This window comes from Salmo salar, chromosome ssa12, assembly GCF_905237065.1.
Source record: "Salmo salar chromosome ssa12, Ssal_v3.1, whole genome shotgun sequence".
Classification (NCBI taxonomy): Eukaryota; Metazoa; Chordata; class Actinopteri; order Salmoniformes; family Salmonidae; genus Salmo; species Salmo salar.
In genome coordinates this window covers 60,585,257-60,604,959 of record NC_059453.1, presented here as the reverse complement: position 1 = coordinate 60,604,959, position 19,703 = coordinate 60,585,257, and the positions used below count along the sequence as shown (strand labels likewise).

General features: G+C 41.4%; 1 protein-coding gene across 4 annotated transcripts in view; it reads right to left on the bottom strand.

Annotated features, from left to right (window-relative positions):
• LOC106565419 (innate immunity activator protein) overlaps nucleotides 1–19,703 on the bottom strand; it is a 42,349-nt gene that overhangs the window by 10,748 nt on the left and 11,898 nt on the right. For 2 of the 4 annotated variants that reach the window (XM_014132531.2, XM_014132529.2), the window contains exon 2: nucleotides 450–565. In XM_014132531.2, coding sequence (XP_013988006.1) covers nucleotides 450–504 — 55 coding nt within the window. In that variant the 5' untranslated portion in view covers nucleotides 505–565. Of the gene's footprint in view, nucleotides 1–449; nucleotides 566–6,257; nucleotides 6,411–19,703 lie in introns of those variants that run through there. The other 2 variants (XM_014132530.2, XM_014132532.2) reach the window with 2 other exon arrangements.

Here is a 19,703-nt window from a genome sequence, read left to right as displayed (position 1 = left end):
CACACAGAAACTGCCACCGGAATGGCAACCATGCAGGAGAATATAAACATTAGAAAACATGGCAATGACTGAATGACAAAACCCCCTGATTCTGTCTGGTTTGATAATCTCCATTGTGGGTAAAAGACAGTGCGTGACTAAATAACATTTGCAGTGAAGAATGTGACCAGCAATAGCTCAGCTACTGGTTTATAGAAACCATTGGTAGTGGCCACTGCATCTTCTTAGAAATGGAGCGCCAAAGAATAAATAAAAGGATTATAAACCACTTTTGAGTAGTGTGGCTTGCTTACTACTTCATTATAACTGGAACACAAATAGGTTTTTAAGACAAAACCCATGACATATCAAGTTAGAATTTTTTGGGGACTAATCTCTCACTACAGGTGTCCCATTATTGTGAATAAATGTTAGTGTCATGGAAGTTGATAAATGTATTTGGTGCTTACCAGAGTGGAGAATGATACCACTGTCTGTGTCACTGATCTCTTCTTTACCCTCCATGTCTGTGAGTCTGGTGGTTTACAGGGGTGGGGGAACAGGAAATGTCTAGTTTCACGATGCCCTGCAAAAATACACATGTTCATTTTCTTCAACGATACATTTTATTGTTCATTTACATGGAAATTCATTTTAAATTCGGCACAAAAATGCTCTTTTTTTTTTAATTTTTTTTTAACAAACTTATATATGGTCTCACTATACCACAGAGAATAATCCTGTTTAATAGTAGTAAATTGTTGCTTTTTAGCTAAATCAGAATATCTACATTTTAGACAAAATGAATGGATCCATCCACCACTAAGAGACGTTTACACTTTCAACACCCCACTTGACCCTTAAACCATGAAAAAGTCCATGTGACACAAAATCAAGGGGGTCAAACCAAATTCCCTGTGACTTTGCACGGTAAACAATGGAGTGGACCACTCTTTCCTATTACTATGAGCCATTCCCTCCAGTTACTCCCTGTCAGCACAGCCTCACCAGGGTTTCAAACCAGAGTGGATTCAGACTGACTATCTAACTAACAGGTTGTGTCCTAAAAGGCACCCTATTGACTATAGTGTTAATTTTGAGGGCCTTCCTCTGACACCACCTGGTTTAGAGGTCCTGGATGGCAGGGAGCTCTGCCCCAGTGATGTACTGGGCCATGAGCACTAGCCTCTGTAGCGCCTTGCGGTTGGAAGCCAAGCAGATGCCATACCAAGCGGTGATGCAGCCAGTCACGATGCTCTATATAGTGCAGCTGTAGAACCTTTTGAGGATCTGAGGACCCATGACAAATCTTTTCAGCTTCCTGGAAGGGAAAGAGGCATTGGTTGTGCCCTCTTCACGATTGTGTTGGTGTGTTTGGACCATGATAGATCCTTAGTGATGTGGACACCGAGGAACTTGAAGCGCTCAACCCGCTCCACTACAGCCCTGTCGATGTGAATGATGGTGCGTTTAGCCCTCCGTTTCCTGTAGTCCACAATCAGCTCCTTTGTCTTACTGACATTGAGGGAGAGGTTGTTGTCCTGGCACCACACTGCCAGGTCTCTGACTTCATCCCTATAGGCTGTCTCATCGTCGTCCGTGATCAGGCTTACCACCATCTTGTCGTCGGCTAACTTAATGATGGTGTTGGGAGTCGTGCACGGCCATGCAGTTTTGGGTGAACAGGGAGTACAGGAAGGGACTAAGCATGCACTCCTGAGGGTCAGCATGGCGGCCCGTCAGGAAATCCAGGATCCAGTTGCAGAGGGCGGTGTTCAGTACCAAGGTCCTTAGCTTAGTGATGAGCTTGGAGGGCACTATGGTGTGGAACACTAAGCTGTAGTCAATGAACAGTATCCTCACTTAAGTGTTCCTTTAGTCCAGGTGGGGAGGCAGTGTGGAGTGCAATAGAGATTGCGTCATCTGTGGATCTGTTGTGGCGGTATGCAAAATGGAGTGGGTCCAGGGTGTCTGGGATAATGGTGTTGATGTGAGCAAAGCATTTTATGGCTAGAGATGTGAGTGCTACGGGGCAATAGCCATTTAGACAGGTTACCTTGGTGTTCATGGGAACAGGGAACTATGGTGGTCTGCTTGAAAAATGTAGGTATTACAGACTGGGTAGGGAGAGGTTGAAAATGTCAGTGACGATACTTGCCAGCTGGTCAGCGCATTCTCGGAGTACGTGTCCTGGTAACCTGTCTGGCCCTGCAGACTTTTGAATGTAAACCTGTTTAAAAGGTCTTACTCACGTTGGCTACAGAGAGCATGATCACACAGTCGTGCGGAACAGCTGGTGCTCTCATGCATGGTTCAGTGTCTGGTAGGCTTGCGTCACTGGGTTTCCCTTTGTAATCTGTGATAGTTTGCAAGCCCTGCCACATCACAGCTGGTGTAGAAGGATTCGATCTTAGTCTTGTATTGACACTGTCTGTTTGATGGTTCGTCTGAGGGCGTAGCGGGATTTCTTATAAGGGTCCGGATTCGTGTCCCACTCATTGAAAGCGGAAGCACTAGCCTTTAGCTCAGTGTGTATCTTGCCTGTAATCCATTGCTTCTGGTCGGGATACGTACTACGTTCACTGTGGGTACGAAGTCGTAGATGCACTTATTAACGAAGCCGGTGACTGATGTGGTAAACTCCTCAATGCCATCGGATGAATCCCGGAACATGTTCTAGTCTGTGCTAGCAAAACAGTCCTGTAGCTCAGCATCCACCCACTTGTGTATTGAGCATGTCACTGGTACTTCCGGTTCGAGTTTTTGCTTGGAAGCAGGAATCAGAAGGAGTGTTAACCTGTTGGGGATAGGGGGCAGTATTTGTACGGCCGGATAAAAAACGTACCCGATTTAATCTGGTTACTACTCCTGCCCAGTAACTAGAATATGCATATAATTATTGGCTTTGGATAGAAAACACCCTAAAGTTTCTAAAACTGTTTGAATGGTGTCTGAGTATAACAGAACTCATATGGCAGGCAAAAACCTGAGAAGATTCTGTACAGGAAGTGCCCTCTGACCATTCCTTGGGCTTCTTGGCTCTGTTTATTAAAAACTTAGGATCTTTGCTGTAACGTGACACTTCCTACGGCTCCCATAGGCTCTCAGAACCCGGGAAAAAGCTGAATGATGTAATTCCAGCCGCTGGCTGAAACACATTAGCGCCTTTGGTAAGTGGCCGATCAGAGGACCATCAGACTGAGGCTCGTGCACGAGGGGATCCCATGTTTTTATTTTCTCTCTCTTTGAACGTAAACACGCTTTCCCGGTCGGAATATTATCGCTTTTTTACGAGAAAAATGGCATAAAAATTGATTTTAAACAGCGGTTGACATGCTTCGAAGTACGGTAATGGAATATTTAGAATTTTTTTGTCACGAAACGCGTCGTGCGCGTCACCCTTCTTTACACTTCGGATAGTGTCTTGAACGCACGAACAAAACAGAGGATATTTGAACATAACTATGGATTATTTTGAACCAAACCAACATTTGTTATTTAAGTAGAAGTCCTGGGAGTGCATTCTGATGAAGAACAGCAAAGGTAATAACATTTTTCTTATAGTAAATCTGACTTTGGTGAGGGCTAAACTTGGTGGGTGTCTAAATAGCTAGCCCTGTGATGCCGGGCTATCTACTTAGAATATTGCAAAATGTGCTTTCACCGAAAAGCTATTTTAAAATCGGACATAGCGAGTGCATAGAGGAGTTCTGTATCCATAATTCTTAAAATAATTGTTATTTTTTTGTGAACGTTTATCGTGAGTAATTTAGTAAATTCACCGGAAGTTTGCGGGGGGTATGCTAGTTCTGAACGTCACATGCTAATGTAAAAAGCTGGTTTTTGATATAAATATGAACTTGATTGAACAAAACATGCATGTATTGTATAACATAATGTCCTAGGTGTGTCATCTGATGAAGATCATCAAAGGTTAGTGCTGCATTTAGCTGTGGTTTGGGTTTATGTGACATTATATGCTAGCTTGAAAAATGGGTGTCTGATTATTTCTGGCTGGGTACTCTGCTGACATAATCTAATGTTTTGCTTTCGTTGTAAAGCCTTTTTGAAATCGGACAGTGTGGTTAGATTAACGAGAGTCTTGTCTTTAAAATGGTGTAAAATAGTCATATGTTTGAGAAATTGAAGTAATAGCATTTCTAAGGTATTTGAATAACGCGCCACAGGATTCCACTGGCTGTTACGTAGGTGGGACGAAATCGTCCCACTGGCCCTAGAGAAGTTAAGGTGAGATTTGCCAAATGGAGGGCGAGGGAGAGCTTTGTATGTGTCTCTGTGTGGAGTTAAGGTGATCAAGAGTTTTTTCACCTCTTGTTATACAGATGACATGCTGGTAGAAATGAGGTAAGACAGATAGTTTTCCTGCATTAAAATCACCGGCCTCTAGGAGCGCCGCCTCTGGATGAGCATTTTTGTTGTTGTTGCTTATGGCCCTATACAGCTCGTTGAGTGCGGTCTTAGTGTTAGCAACGGTTATTGGTGGTAAATAGACTGCTAATATAGATGAAAACCCTTGGTAAATAGTATGGTCTACAGCTTATCATGAGTTATGTTAAGACCCCCCCCGAGTTAGCCGATGCTGACATTCTGTCCTGCTGAAGTAAAACAAAAACACCTAAATTTATATTTTGAAGTAGGAATCCTCATCCAAATCGGGGTAAGTGATCGCTGATCTGCTCTTTTCGGTAATAGGAAATGGCGGAAATATTATGTACAAAAAAAGTTAAGATCAGCTAAATAAACAGTACCATTAGATATGGTCTTACCGGTCATCTATGTACTGAAAAAGGTTGATCAAAGTGAATCATTTTAGCATGTCAATAAAAGTAGCTGTAAATTCTGTCAAATGTATTTTATAAAGCCCTTTTTACATCAGCAGTTGTCACAAAGTGCTTTACATATTGATTTACAGATACCCAGCCTAAAACCCCAAAGCAATGCAGAAGAAGTGGCTAGGAAAATCTCCCTAGAAGGCAGGATCCTAGGAAGAAATCTAGAGAGGAACAAGGTGCTGAGGGGTGGCCGGTCCTCTTCTGGCCGTACCGGGTCATATTCAGTCTGTCCACTACCTGAGTTTCTCCAACCAAATGTTACTTTGGTTGACCATGTCCTTGGAGCCATTTTGGCTCCTTCAGCTAGAGGCCAGTTGGTGGAATGACTCAGGTATGACATGATCCTGCTGACATCACCTTGAACCCAGATCCGTACACAGTGTCCAATGCAAGACTAGTATGACATACGACTCACGCTATACAGAGTCTAGGGAGCTTCCTGTGACTAAAGCGGTTTGTGAAACTCCCACATCATTAGAGTGACTGACTGCAAATCTCTGTTCAGGCAATGATTACTTAAGAGAGAAAAAAGCAGGGGTAATTTAAAAATTGGCTGATGCAACTGTGTGCAGAAGATAACAATGTGTTTATTTTCCCGAAACCTCTTGAATCCCAATGCAATGCACCTTTAGCACATATTGGGACATGTGGGATGAGGTTATAACGGAATGAAATTCCCATCTCAGGTCTATAGTATGCAAGGCAGGTTGTTTTGTGGAAAAGCTGCCACGATATTTATTATCTTAGGGAATTCTTTATATACAACACACAATAAATGTTATAATAAAACAGGGGCATAATATACCCAAGACTGTGAATGGGCTATTCATGATTATAAGACTTGAACCTCAATATCTATAAAGCCAAATGATAAAGTTTACAGCGAGGCACAAAAAAAACACAGCGAGGCACAAAGGACACAAAAAACAAAGTATTAACATTTCAACAAAATACTGACGTAGGCGTTAAACAGGAAATGATTCATTCCTCATCAATCAAGTGTCCATTATCTCCCCTGGTAGCTTACAAAGACTGTATAACAATTGAAACAGCCCCCCGTCACTTTCAAGAAACCATTTACAACCGAACACGTCTACACGACCCACCACATGGTTCCAATAACCATGGTTACTGGGTCAACTAAAATGAAGATGGTCCAAAAAATTATAATTAAAGGCCATTACACAACAAGTTTTTTCTATTTCAATACAAACTTGGTTCTCCTAGTAAAGGACAGTGGACAGGAAATTACAACAACATAAATTACTCTCAGCATAGGTTACGTTTCATGATAAAAATATATAAAGTATTTTGACTATAAACAGTGAACTAAATGTTCACTTCAACTGGACAACAAGTCGGAAAACAGTTTGCGTAAATATGCTGCGTGTAAAGGTAAAGCACATTAAAAGGAAATTCACTTACATTTTCAGTAATTTGGTTCAAAAGCAGACTCCTGAAAACTGCCTAACTATTCTCGTATTCCCCACTTGAATGGAAGTGATTGAAAGGAGGAGAACTGTGATTAGAAGTAAGGTAGGAGAAGGATGACCACGAAAAGGGGCGTAGTTTGCGAAGGCGCGCATGGTGCATACCTGTGCACTGCTGAACCGTCAGGACAGGACGCGATTTAATGCACTGCTTAGAAATGTGTAAACAATGATGATAATGGGAATTGTTACATTTCAATTAGTCCCTTATCAAGGTGCGAGGTGAAAACCAGGTACAGTATGAAGAGAGATTAGGCTACAACGAACCGATTGTGTCAAATATCAATGTGCCTTTTATCATAGTCTGACGTTATTGATTTCACAAGAACACTGCAATCACAATTATTTGTAAGTGGTTGATACCATTTTCATACATTTTTATTGGTCACATACGTGTTTAGCAGATGTTATAGAAGTAATAAGAGTGAATCATTGTTAGTTGTAAGTCTAATGTTTTTTTTCCCTATATCTTCACATAAATGTCACCATGGCTATAAAACTTTGGCTACAGCTCAGTAAAGGTTTGTTAATGAGAACCACACCAAATGTATAAGTAATTAATTTACCATATTCAGACACAAGTTATCACTTTTAATACATGCATAAACATTGATACTGATTTGTTAGAATGTACATTACTGCCCTCTCCTGACCACTTCAGTAAGTTGTCTTGGAACTATGCATATCCAAATTAGTTATGCATTTGGTTTTTAAATCCATACAACAGTTTAGAGCAGGGGTTCCCAACCTTCTTCACTCAGGCATTAGAGAACATCCTGCAAGCGTGCGCCACGTAATTTCTATGGGCACAAGACCTGTTCACACCCCTCTTGTTGGTAGATAAAATGTTGCAGCAATAGCTCTCTAAAGATCTGCAATGACAAGAGGAAAACTGATGATGCACTACTAAATTTCGAAATTGCATCTTTTGCATTCTACTATAACAACTTTCAGGAGTAAGTTAAAAGCCGGAAGGAGTTCCTTTAAAAACACACAAAAGTTTGGGAACCACTGGTTTATAAGACTTCAAATCACTGTAAGTGAATCTTAAGTTCCTTCAGAAAGAAAGTATATTCACACCACTTGACTTTTTCCACATTTTGTTGTGTTACATAGTGGGATTAAAATTGATTTAATTGTCAACGATCTACACAAAATACTCTTCATGTCAAAGTGGAAGAAAAATGCTAAAATAAAAAAATTGAAAATAAAACACTAATATATCTTGATTAGATAAGTATTCAACCCCCTGAGTTAATATGTTAGAATCACATTTGGCAGAGATTACAGCTGTGAGTCTTTCTGGGTAACTCTAAGAGCCTTGCACACCTGGATTGTACACCACTGTATATTTGGCCTTGTAGGTAATTGTCCTGCTGAAAGGTGAATTTGTCTCCCAGTGTCTGTTGGAAAGCAGACTGAACCAGGTTTTCCTCTCGGATTTTGCATGTGCCTAGCTCTTTTCCATTTATTTGTATTTAAAAAAAACTCCCTAGTCCTTGCCGATGACAAGCATACCCATAACATGATGCAGCCACCAATATGCTTGAAAATATGAAGTGGTACCTGTGTGTTGTGTTTGCCCCAAACATAATGCAGTTTATTCAGGACAAAAAGCTAATTTCTTTGCAGTATTACTTTAGTGCCTTGTTCCAAACAGGATGCATGTTTTGGAATATTTGTATTCTGTACAGGTTACCTTCTTTTCACTCTGTCGTGTAGGTTAGTATTGTGGAGTAACTACAATGTTGTTGATCCATCCTCAGTGTTCTATCACAGCCGTTAAACTCCATAACTGTTTTAAAAAGTCAACTTTAAAAAGTTGGCCTCATAATGAAATCCCTGTGCGGTTTCATTCCTCTCTGGCAAGAGTTAGGAAGGGCGCCTGTATCTTTGTAGTGACTGGGTGTATTGATACACCATCCAAAGTGTAATTAATAACTGCAATATGCTCAAAGGGATATTCAATGCTTGTTTTTTTTTGTTTTTTTGTACCCATCTACAAATAGGTGCCCTTTGCGGTTGAATCTTTGCTGGAAATTCACTGCTCGACTGAGGGACCTTACAGAGAATTGTGTGCGGAGTACAGAAATGAGGTAGTCATGAAAAAAATCACGTTAACCACCATTACATTTTAGTAATTTAGCAGACGCTCTTATCCAGAGCGACTTACAGTAGAGAATGCATACATTTTTTTCTCCGTACTGGTCCCCCGCGGGAATCAAACCCACAACCCTGGTGTTGCAAACAACATGCTCTACCAACTTAGCCACACGGGACCACCATTATTGCACAGAGTGAGTGCATGCAACTTGTGATATTTCTACTCCTGAACTTATTTAAGCTTGCCACAACAAAGGGGTCAAATACCTATTGACTCAAGACATTTCAGCTTTATATTTTGTTATTAATATTTCTAAACACATAATTCCACTTTGACATAATGGGGTATTGTGTGTAGATCAGTGACACAAAATCTCAATTGAATCCATCTTAAATTCAGGATATAACACAACAAAATGTGTGGAAAAAAATCAAGGGGTGTGAATACCTTCTTTGGGCACATCCCAGAGAGTTATTTCATAGAGAATGTAGGCCTATTATACCACCAAACATCAAAAGTAATTAATTTTCATTGACTAGGCTATTTCTCAATCCTCTACATTTTGATCCTCTGAGATATACTGTAGCAGTTGAACTCATTGCTCAAGTGCAGTCAGATCTTTAGGCTTGCACTCGTCGCATCAAAAGTGGATCTAGCGTTTGCTGATTATTCAGCGCAATGTTTAAGCTGGGTGTACCACTATACCCTGCTTAAAACACCGTCCCAGAAAAGTTTGAGATCGGAGATAAAATCCCCATGTCGTTGCCTAGTCTGGGTGTGCGGCTGCCACCGACGCTCGTTCAATGTGAGCGTGTCAAAGACGCAATCTGAGGGCTCCTGATCTTTGAGCAGTCCCAGACGTCCTGATGTTTTCAAACACGTCTGCACAAAATCTGCAATGCTCTTGTAGTGTGAGATGTGCAACGACTAGTTTTGAGAACTGTGGTCAGCAATAGCCCATGAGATGCTGATGGTGTTTCGCATCACCCAGAATGTGTAGACTCTCAAACAGAAGCGTTTGTACTTGCCTTTAACCAAAGCATCAAATCATTATAGCTCTGATGTTCACAAGCAATTTTTTTCAATTCAAAATGTTGGCTAGATAATTCAACTCCGTACGGCATGCGTGGTAAGGGCAACACCTGTTGTATTCGGCCATGTGACATAACATTTTATTTGATTTGTGAATGTCTGACTGAAAATGTTTGAGGCTGCTTTGAGCCAAAGCTCGTTCTAGCTACACAATCTAATCGCATTACTGTTTTCGCAAGACAGCGTGGTGGTATCAAGAATCCTCACGAGCAAGTGAAGAGTCTTGTAGAGTGTGACACCCCGTCTGTGCAAGATCGTTTAGTGTGCGCACAACTAGGTTGGCAAGACAAAAAAAACGACAGGAGAGATGGTTGTTTAATGTGAGAGGCTCAAAAATGTTAGGCTTTTGAAAGTCATGTAGTGTACACCCGGCATTAGGGACCACCCACTTTAGATGTCTGACAGCCGACATTTTTCTACACGATTCTACATGTAAAATTGGTGCGCAAATACTTTCAGAGGTGCTAAGTACTCTAGACCAGCAAACACTATTGTTGTGTCTGATTCCTTTGGTATGAGTAGGAGTGTGTGAGCCAGAGGAGGACCTAAAATGCCCAGTGCCCATTAGGGAGGGAAGAACATGGTGGTGGGAATCAGAATGTGTGGACACACAGCACCTGCTCGACCATTGAATGGCTCACATACTCAGTATCCTGATATTCACTCTGTCTCTCAAAGAATGCTGGCGCCTAGAGACCCTGAACAAGCCCCCACAATTCTCAGACAGCAGGGTATCAAATCACCAAAGACATGGCACCAAGACAACAGCAGTTAAAATATATATATATATATTTTTAAAGCAGATATCTGGTTCAGCCAATTCCATTACTAACATACTTTAAACCCCAGTTGCTCCAAGTTCATAAATTATCCTGGTAGTAAAGTAGTTATAACCTAAAGGTAGGGTAGTATCTGTGGTCTTGCCTAAGTGCCAAAAAGGCTGGCATATTCCACAATTAACTCACTGTACAATCAAAAGATTGGACTTGTGTACAAAGACAGAATGTGAGGCAAATATAGCTGGCCCAAGAAGAGAAAGGAGATGTGCTGCACAGCCACACAGTGCTTTGTTTGACATATATAGGATTTCCATGGGATTGAGGAGAGAGCCGCCTCCTTAAGCCTTTCTATAAGGCCCTATAGATTTCCATCACCGCACTTTCTGGTTTCGTGTCCCAAATGGCACCCTATTCCCAATATAGTGCCTTACTATGCACCCTATGGGCCCTCGTCAAAAGTAGTGCACTATAAAAAGGGAATAGAGTGCATTGTGGGACGACTCCTTGGTCTATATTGGGTGTGGGAGCTGAGTGTACATAGGCGACTCTGAGGGGTTGTTGTTGTGGTGATCCAGCCCAGCCCATTCACACAGGAAACTCATGTGCACTGAATGTGGCAGTGAACCATGTCTCGGCACAAAACTGGAAGTAGGATATTCTGCTTTTACACTACCACTCAACCAACCTTGACAACAAAAACCTCATGGGTGACTAGGCCGTGCACTCTTCCCCTCTCTCTCGTTCTACGAGTACCCTCTGGGGTCAGTGTCTTAGACTAGGCCAATGTCTGCTGACACCCAGGACATTGCCATGAGTGCAGAGAGACATACAGGCTCCAGTCCGGCACAAAACCAACCCTGCCTTGGTTCACAGAGGACATTAAAGGACGGGTCATGTCAACCCGAAATCCCAGAGACACAAATTGGGTTTTGTTGAAGGGAACATAGCAGCTGGAAATAACACATTCCCTGAATGTTATTGTGTCTTTATAACAACGTAGCGGAATTGCTAGGCTATACGTAGCAACTTAGCATTACCCTCAGCCAGCTGCCAGAGTGAGAACGAAACAGTCAGACCTTTTCCACACGTAACATTTAGCAACTTTACTCGCTCTAGCTCCGGCATCGGTAATTAGTTGTTTGCAATTATTCTAAATTACTGGTGCCTTGAAAAGTAATTGCCAGTTGAAAGAGGTTTTGAGAACGCCAAGTAAACAAGACTCTCAGGGTTACTGAACTCTCCCGCCCTTCTGGTCGGTGCCTGTGTGGCCTTGTGAGGCTCCCATAATTAAGATGTGTAATGGAAATGTATTTGAAATTAGCCAAAGCAGAGACTGGAACATCTCTGATGTGGACAGCACAGGTTACCTCCCAAATAACACCCTGGCAATTCCCTATATAGTGCACTACTTTTGACCAGAGCCCAATAGGCTCCGGTCGAAACTAGTGCATAGGGTGCCATTTGGGTTGTAACCACAGTCTCCGGCTGCCACTCCAGCACCCAAACCAAAGATGGCTCCGAGCTGTGATCTGCAGGAATACAACCCTCCTCACTCATTACCACAGTGGCTGCACTTAAAGCCATCAACACCGCTTCACAGAAAGCACCGTAGAGGACCTCTTCGCTGACGCATGCCCTCTACTTAGCATTCTGTGGGGTGCAGGATATTTTTGGACAAGAGAAATACATTTGCTAACCACGGGACCACTTTTAAGAGTCTAACGAGCACTTCAAATGTATTTTGGGAGCATGGGTTTTACCATACGCACCTCACACAAAAGATGGCGGAAGTAGCCTCATGCAAAATGGGTTTGGTGTAGTTGAGGATAAAATACAGTGCTATTCAGGACATTTCTAACATTACTCCCTTTAATTGAATGGCTCAACAAAAAAATATTCTCAAAACACTTGCTCTTATTTAGTGTGTACTGATTCTGATCCAGTATTTTTTTCACTCAGCTCCATCCCTTTTCACTGATAACTCAAAATAGGTTTTGGGAGGTCCATAAAACAAATTATGTTGTGAATGTATGAATTAACATCATATCAGACAGTGAACCATTAGTCTAACCTATAGGTACTCATCAATTGGGGTGGCAGGGTAGCCTAGTGGTTAGAGCGTTGGGCTAGTAACCAAAAGGTTGCAAGTTCGAATCCCTGAGCTGACAAGGTACAAATCTGTCGTTCTGCCCCTGAACAAGGCAGTTAACCCACTAGGCCATCACTGAAAATAAGAACTTGCCTAGTTAAATAAAGGTAAAATAAATAAAAAAATTAATTGTGTTTCATTATAAATTCCTATGACATGAGGGTTAGGTCCTCTTCTCTATCTTTCCCTGCTCATCTGAGAGGAAGTTCACAGGTCCTTTCGGGTCAATGTATTACCGCAACAGAATGGTCAGAGTGGGTTACTGTTTAGTCTGGATGTCTGTACTGCAGGGGGTGGGGCAGCAACGACTAGACATGCTGACTATGAGACTGTAGTGCAACCCTGTGTGGTAATACATTCTAGTATTAGACCTCCTGGGTATGTTACATACATCAGAGAAAAAAGACGACAAAGTCAGCAGATAATTATTTTAAAGGCATATTGGGCTAGAGAAATAATGGCGATTTTAACTGCAGTATAGCAAGGTAACCCTCGTAAAAGAGGTCCTCTGACCTCAACATAAAAGGTTACAGAGAAAATAGTCTAGGTCTAATCAAATGAGTACAGCATCTGAACTAAATATTAATAAAAAACTTTATGAAATATTATTTAGGGGAACAGTAAGCGTGTTGTGTGAACATGACATGCCAATGGACTAAATTGAAGCATCATTCACCGAGGTGACAATCACGAGTATCACACACCCTGAGACTATAATCAAGTACCAAAGCTCAACTCCCACTGGCTCAATAGAGGCATGCTGTTCTGCCTTTCACTTGCATCACCCTGACCCTAACCCCACAATGCCACAGATTCCAACACTTCACACTCGTTCCCAGCACGTCCACCAATTTCCATTGAATTTCAAGACCACTTCATTCACAGAATGACATTAAAGTCACTCCTTAGAGGCAACAAATACCCATAACTTCCTGAGAGGTCTAAATAGAATATGGATGCAGCTATAATGGTTTTGAATGGTGGAAATGTAATCATTTAATGCTAAAAGGGGCAGTGCAATAAAAAAAGATTTCCTGTCAAAATAAATAATAATATATATTTCCACACTATAAGGTTGAAATAACTCTTATGTTTTGTTCAGGTGGTATAGAGTTTTTGCCCACAGCATGACATCACAATCTGATCTGATTATTCAGACCAATGACCAGTCATCTTTTATTTGCATACATACCCTCCTTTCTTTGAAGGCTCTAGAGCAGGATTCTCCAACCCTATTCCTGGGGAGCTACCCTCCTGTAGGTTCTCACTCCAACCCCAGTTGTAACCAACCTGATTCAGCTCATCAACTAGCTAATTATTAGAATCAGGTGTGCTAGATTAGGGTTGGAGCGAAAATATAAAGGGCCCGGATTCACAAACATTTTTTGCTATTCTTAACTAGGTGATATTTCTTCCTTAAGTTTCTTTCTATAACTTTATTGAGAAATAAAGTTAAGAACATTTTCAATGTTTTTTCCTAAGAAAATAGTTTCTTGAAAATAAAGTTACAGGATTACTTCTTGGAAATGGTCTTAATTCCAAGATAGCTAAAAACCCTCGTTTTAAAATCATAGAAGTGAGAAAATAAGCTAATGAAAGCAATTGAACACGTTTAATTGATTCAAACTTGATCTGAAAGTTTCAGTATTTATTGTTTTATATCCAATATATATATATATTTTTTTACCACTAATCTCAGTAAGAAATATGCTAACATGATTGCCCTTGCTAGCTAGCTAAGAAATGCTCATGGAATTGCACTTATGAACTATCTTGTGAACTTCTTAACCTCTCTGGGCTAGGTGGCACCAAATCGTCCCACCTACGCAACAGCCAGTGTAATCCCGTGGCGCGATTTTCAAATACCTTAGAAATGCTATTACTTCAATTTCTCAAACATATGACTATTTTACACCATTTTAATGACAAGACTCTCGTTAATCTAACCACACTGTCCGATTTCAAAAAGGCTTTACAACGAAAGCAAAACATTAGATTATGTCAGCAGAGTACCCAGCCAGAAATAATCATACACCCATTTTTCAAGCTAGCATATAATGTCACAAAAACCCAGAAGACAGCTAAATGTAGCACTAACCTTTGATGATCTTCATCAGATGACACACCTAGGACATTATGTTATACAATACATGCATGTTTTGTTCAATCAAGTTCATATTTATATCAAAAACCAGCTTTTGACATTAGCATGTGACGTTCAGAACTAGCATACCCCCCGCAAACCTCCGGTGAATTTACTAAATTACTCACGATAAACGTTCACAAAAAACATAACAATTATTTTAAGAATTATAGATACAGAACTCCTTTGTGCAATCGAGGTGTCCGATTTTAAAATAGCTTTTCGGTGAAAGCACATTTTGCAATATTCTGAGTACATAGCCCAGTCATCACGGCTAGCTATTTAGACACCCACCAAGTTTAGCCCTGACCAAACTCCGATTTACTATTACAAAAGTTTGATTACCTTTGATGTTCTTCGTCAGAATGCACTCCCAGGACTGCTACTTCAATAACAAATGTTGGTTTGGTCCAAAATAATCCATCGTTATATCCAAATAGCGGCGTTTTGTTCGTGCGTTCAAGACACTATCCGAAGTGTAAATAAGGGTCACGAGCATGGCGCAATTCGTGACAAAACCGTACTTCGAAGCATGTCAACCGCTGTTTAAAATCAATTTTTCTGCCATTTTTCTCGTAAAAAAGCGATAATATTCCGACCGGGAATCTGCATTTAGGTAAACAGAGGAAAGAAAATAAAGCATTCGGTCGACTCGGGCACGCGCCTAAGCCCACAGTACTCTGACCAGCCACTATCCAAACGCGATAAAGTGTTTCAGCCAGAGCCTGCCTCGATATCCTTCAGCTTTTTCCCGGGCTCTGAGAGCCTATGGGAGCCGTAGGAAGTGTCACGTTATTGCAAGATCCTCAGTCTTCAATAAAAAGAGCCAAGATAAAACACAACTTGTCAGACAGGCCACTTCCTGCATGGAATCTTCTCAGGTTTTGGCCTGCCATATGAGTTCTGTTATACTCACAGACACCATTCAAACAGTTTTAGAAAATGTAGGGTGTTTTCTATCCAAAGCCAATAATTATATGCATATTCTAGTTACTGGGCAGGAGTAGTAACCAGATTAAATCGGGTACGTTTTTTATCCAGCCGTGTCAATACTGCCCCCTAGCCCTAACAGGTTAAGAAGCTTCTTAATTTTTTTACGTAAGAAGTGTTTTGTGAATCTGGGCTCTGATCCAGAGTCTTGACGATCCAATACATCCCTCAAACTCAACTCTGGATCTCGAAGACAGTTCCACTGCGTTTTTTTAATCCTTCCCCTCAAAATCAGGGACTGATTTAGACCTGGGACACAAAGTGGGTTCAATTAATTATCATGTAAAAGAGAAAACCAGCACGCTCCTGACATCTTAGATTAAAACGCGCTGCATGGTCAATCCAGCCTCTGCGTTTGCCGTGCAACATTTATTGTGATACGGCCTCTGTAGAAGTCAGGGCATTCATACTTCTTGCGCTTCGCGGAGCAACGCAGAGCTGTTGTGAAGGAAGTGAGTTTGTGTTTATACAGGACCTACCGCCCTCACCTACTGTCAACCAATCATGTCAACACGGAGCTATACAGAGCCCTCAGCATTGTTACAAAATTTGAGATGCCCGCGGTATGGAGTCTGATTTGGCTCTTGCAGAGCTTCCCGAGGCATGCATGGCATCACATCCTTCATACAAAGCAACCAACCACATTTTCGGAAAAAGCATAAACTGGCTTTAAGAGTTGAATGCCCCTTCTATAAGACAATCGAGGCTGTGTGCTGTGCTTTCGGAAAGTATTCAGACCCATTGACATTTTCAAATTTGTTACATTACAATCTAAAATTGATTTTTTTTTTATTCTATCCTCAGCAATCTACACACAGTACCCCATAATGACAAAGGCACACACCTGTCTATATAAGGTCCCACAGTTGACAGTGCATGTCAGAGCAACAACCAAACCATGAGGTCAAAGGAATTGTCCGTAGAGCTCCGAGACAGGATTGTGTCGAGGCACAGATCTGGGGAAGAGTACCAAGAACACAGTGGCCTCCATCCTTCTTGAACGGAAGAAGTTTGGAACCACCAATACTCCTCCTAGAGCAGGCCACCCGGGCAAACTGAGAAATCGGGGGAGAAGGGCCTTGGTCAGGGGGGTGACCAAAAACCTGATGGTCACACTGACAGTGCTCAAGAGTTCCTCTGTGGAGATGGGAGAACCTTCCAGAAGGACAACCATCTCTGCAGCACTCCACCAATCAGGCCTTCATGATAGAGGCCAGACGGAAGCCACTCCTCAGTAAAAGGCACGACAGCCCGCTTGGAGTTTGCCAAAAGGCACCTAAAGGACTCTCAGACCATGAGAAACAAGATTCTCTTGTCTGATGAAACCAAGATTGAACTCTTTGGCCTGAATGCCAAGCATCACGCCTGGAGGAAACCTGGCACGATGCCTAAGGTGAAGCATGGTGGTGGCAGGATTATGCTGTGGGGATGTTTTTCAGTGGCAGAGACTGGGAGACTAGTCAGGATCTAGACAAAGATGAATGGAGTAAAGTACTGAGAGATCCTGTCCTGAGCTCTCTGGAGCAGGTTTTCAGACTGGGGAGAAGGTTCACCATCCAACAGGACAACAACCTTAAGCCCACAGCCAAGACAACGCAGGAGTGGCTTCGGGACAAGTCTCTGAATGTTCTTGAGTGACCCAGCCTTGAGCCCGGACATGAACCCGATTGAACATCTCTGGTGAGACCTGAAAATAGCTGTGCAGCGACACTTCCCATCCAACCTGACAGAACTTGTGAGGATCTGCAGAGAAGAATGGGAGAAACTTCCCAAATACAGGTATGCCAAGTTTGTAATGTCATACCCAAGAATACTCAATACTATAATCACTGCCAAAGGTGTTTCAACAAAGTACTCAGTAAAGGGTCTGAATACTTATGTAAATATGATATTTCAGTTTTTTATAAATTAGCAAAAATGTCTCAACCTGTATTTGCTTTGTCATTATGGGGTATTGTGTGTAGATTGATGAAGGGGGTAAAATGTAATAGATTTTAGAATATGACTAACGTAACAAAATGTGGAAAAGGTCAAGGGGTCTGAATACTTTCTGAAGGCACTGTATGTAAATATATTTGTATCAACACGGCCACACGAGCAGACTCAGCATTTCAATGGCTAAATAAATTATACACAATATATTTAGAGTTATTTTTATGAAATAAACAATGATGGAAAAATAATAATTAAAAATACTGCATGGGGGCTTTAACTTTTTGGTGACAGGGGGCAGTATTCGGAAATTCAGATGAATGACGTGCCCAAATTAAACTGCCTACTACTCGGGCTCAGAACGTAGGATATGCATATTATTAGTAAATTTGGATAGATAACACTCTGAAGTTTCTGAAACTGAATGATGTCTGTGAGTATAACAGAACTCATATGGCAGGCAAAAACCTGAGAAGAAATCCAACCAGGAAGTGACTTGTAGTTCTTCTATCTAATCCTTATTGAAACTACAGTGTCTGTGGGGTCATTTTGCACTTCCTAAGGCTTCCATTGGCTGTCAACAGCCTTTAGAAACTTGTTTCATCCATCTACTGTTACTGGGCAGAGAATAGGAGCTCAGTCAATCAGTGGACTGCCTGGGACCAGTAAGTTGTTTACTGCGCAGGCACATTGGCGCGCCTCTCCTTCTTTTTCCTCTGTAATGAATACGCTATTGTCTGGTTGGAATATTATCGACGTTTTATGTTAAAAAGACCCTAAGGATTGATTGTAAACATCGTTTGACATGTTTCTATGAACGGTAATGGAACTATTTGACTTTTCTTTTCTTGTTCTGCGCTCTCGCGTTTTGCCTTTGGATTAGTGACCTGAACGCGCGAACAAAACGGAGGTATTTGGACATAAATATGGAGTATTTCGAACAAAAAGAACATTTCTTGTGGAAGTGGGAGTCCTGTGAGTGCATTCCGATGAAGATCAGCAAAGGTAAGGGAAGATTTATAATACTAATTCTGAGTTTAGTTGACTCCAGAACTTGGCGGGTAACTGTATAGCTTGCGTTGATGGCTGAGCTCTGTAATCAGAATATTGAACAATGTGCTTTCGCCGAAAAGCTATTTTAAAATCTGACACAGCGGTTGCATTAAGGAGTAGTACATCTATAATTCTTTCAATAACTGTTGTAAAGTTTATCAACGTTTATGATGAGTATTTTTGTAAATTGATGTGCTCATTCACCGGAAGTTTTGGTGGGAATACATTTTCTGAACATCACGCGCCAATGTAAAATGGGGTTTATGGATATAAATATGAACTTTATCGAACAAAACATACATGTATTGTGTAACATTGAGTCCTGGGAGTGTCATCTGATGAAGATCATCAAAGGTTAGTGATTAATTTTAGCTGTCTTTCTGGTTTTTGTGACACCTCTCCTTGCTTGGAAAATGGCTGTGGGGTTTTTCTTGTCAAGGTGATGTCCTAACATAATCTAATGTTATGCTTTCGCCGTAAAGCCTTTTTGAAATCGGACACTGTGGTTAGATTAAGGAGAATCTTATCTTTAAAATGGTGTATAATACTTGTATGTTTGAGAAATTTGAATTATGAGAGACTTTTGTTGTTTTGAATTTGCCGCCCTGCTATTTCACTGGCTGTACCGCGGGTGGGACGCTAGCGTCCCACCTAGCCCATACTAGTTTTAAGCATTCCGAAGGAGAATGGAGCCTAAACAAATTGGCCCTTGATATTCCACATCACATTGTAGATGCATGCTGGCGCATAGGCAATAGTGTGGTGTCTGTAGTGACTTAGGAACAGGACATATCCTCCTGACCGATAAGTACCTTTACATCCAATAAATATAATCTGAATGACATATGTGGGTATCTTGATTCCTGATGAAAATGTGTTAATACAGGGAGCTTTACACAACTGCATCTGCTTGGTAACAGGGCCAGCATACTGTCTCCACTCATAGTAAAGGCTTGTCTGTTGTATCAGACGGGCGAATTGGAAATCCAAATCACCCGTCTGGTCCACCAGGCAAAGTATAGGCCTTTCCATTTCATATTGCTTATTATTAAAAAGGCCAATATAAAGCTACGACCAGGGATATAGCCTCACTGAATTTAGAACAGTATAGCCTAACAGCAGTGCCTTAAAATGTGTCC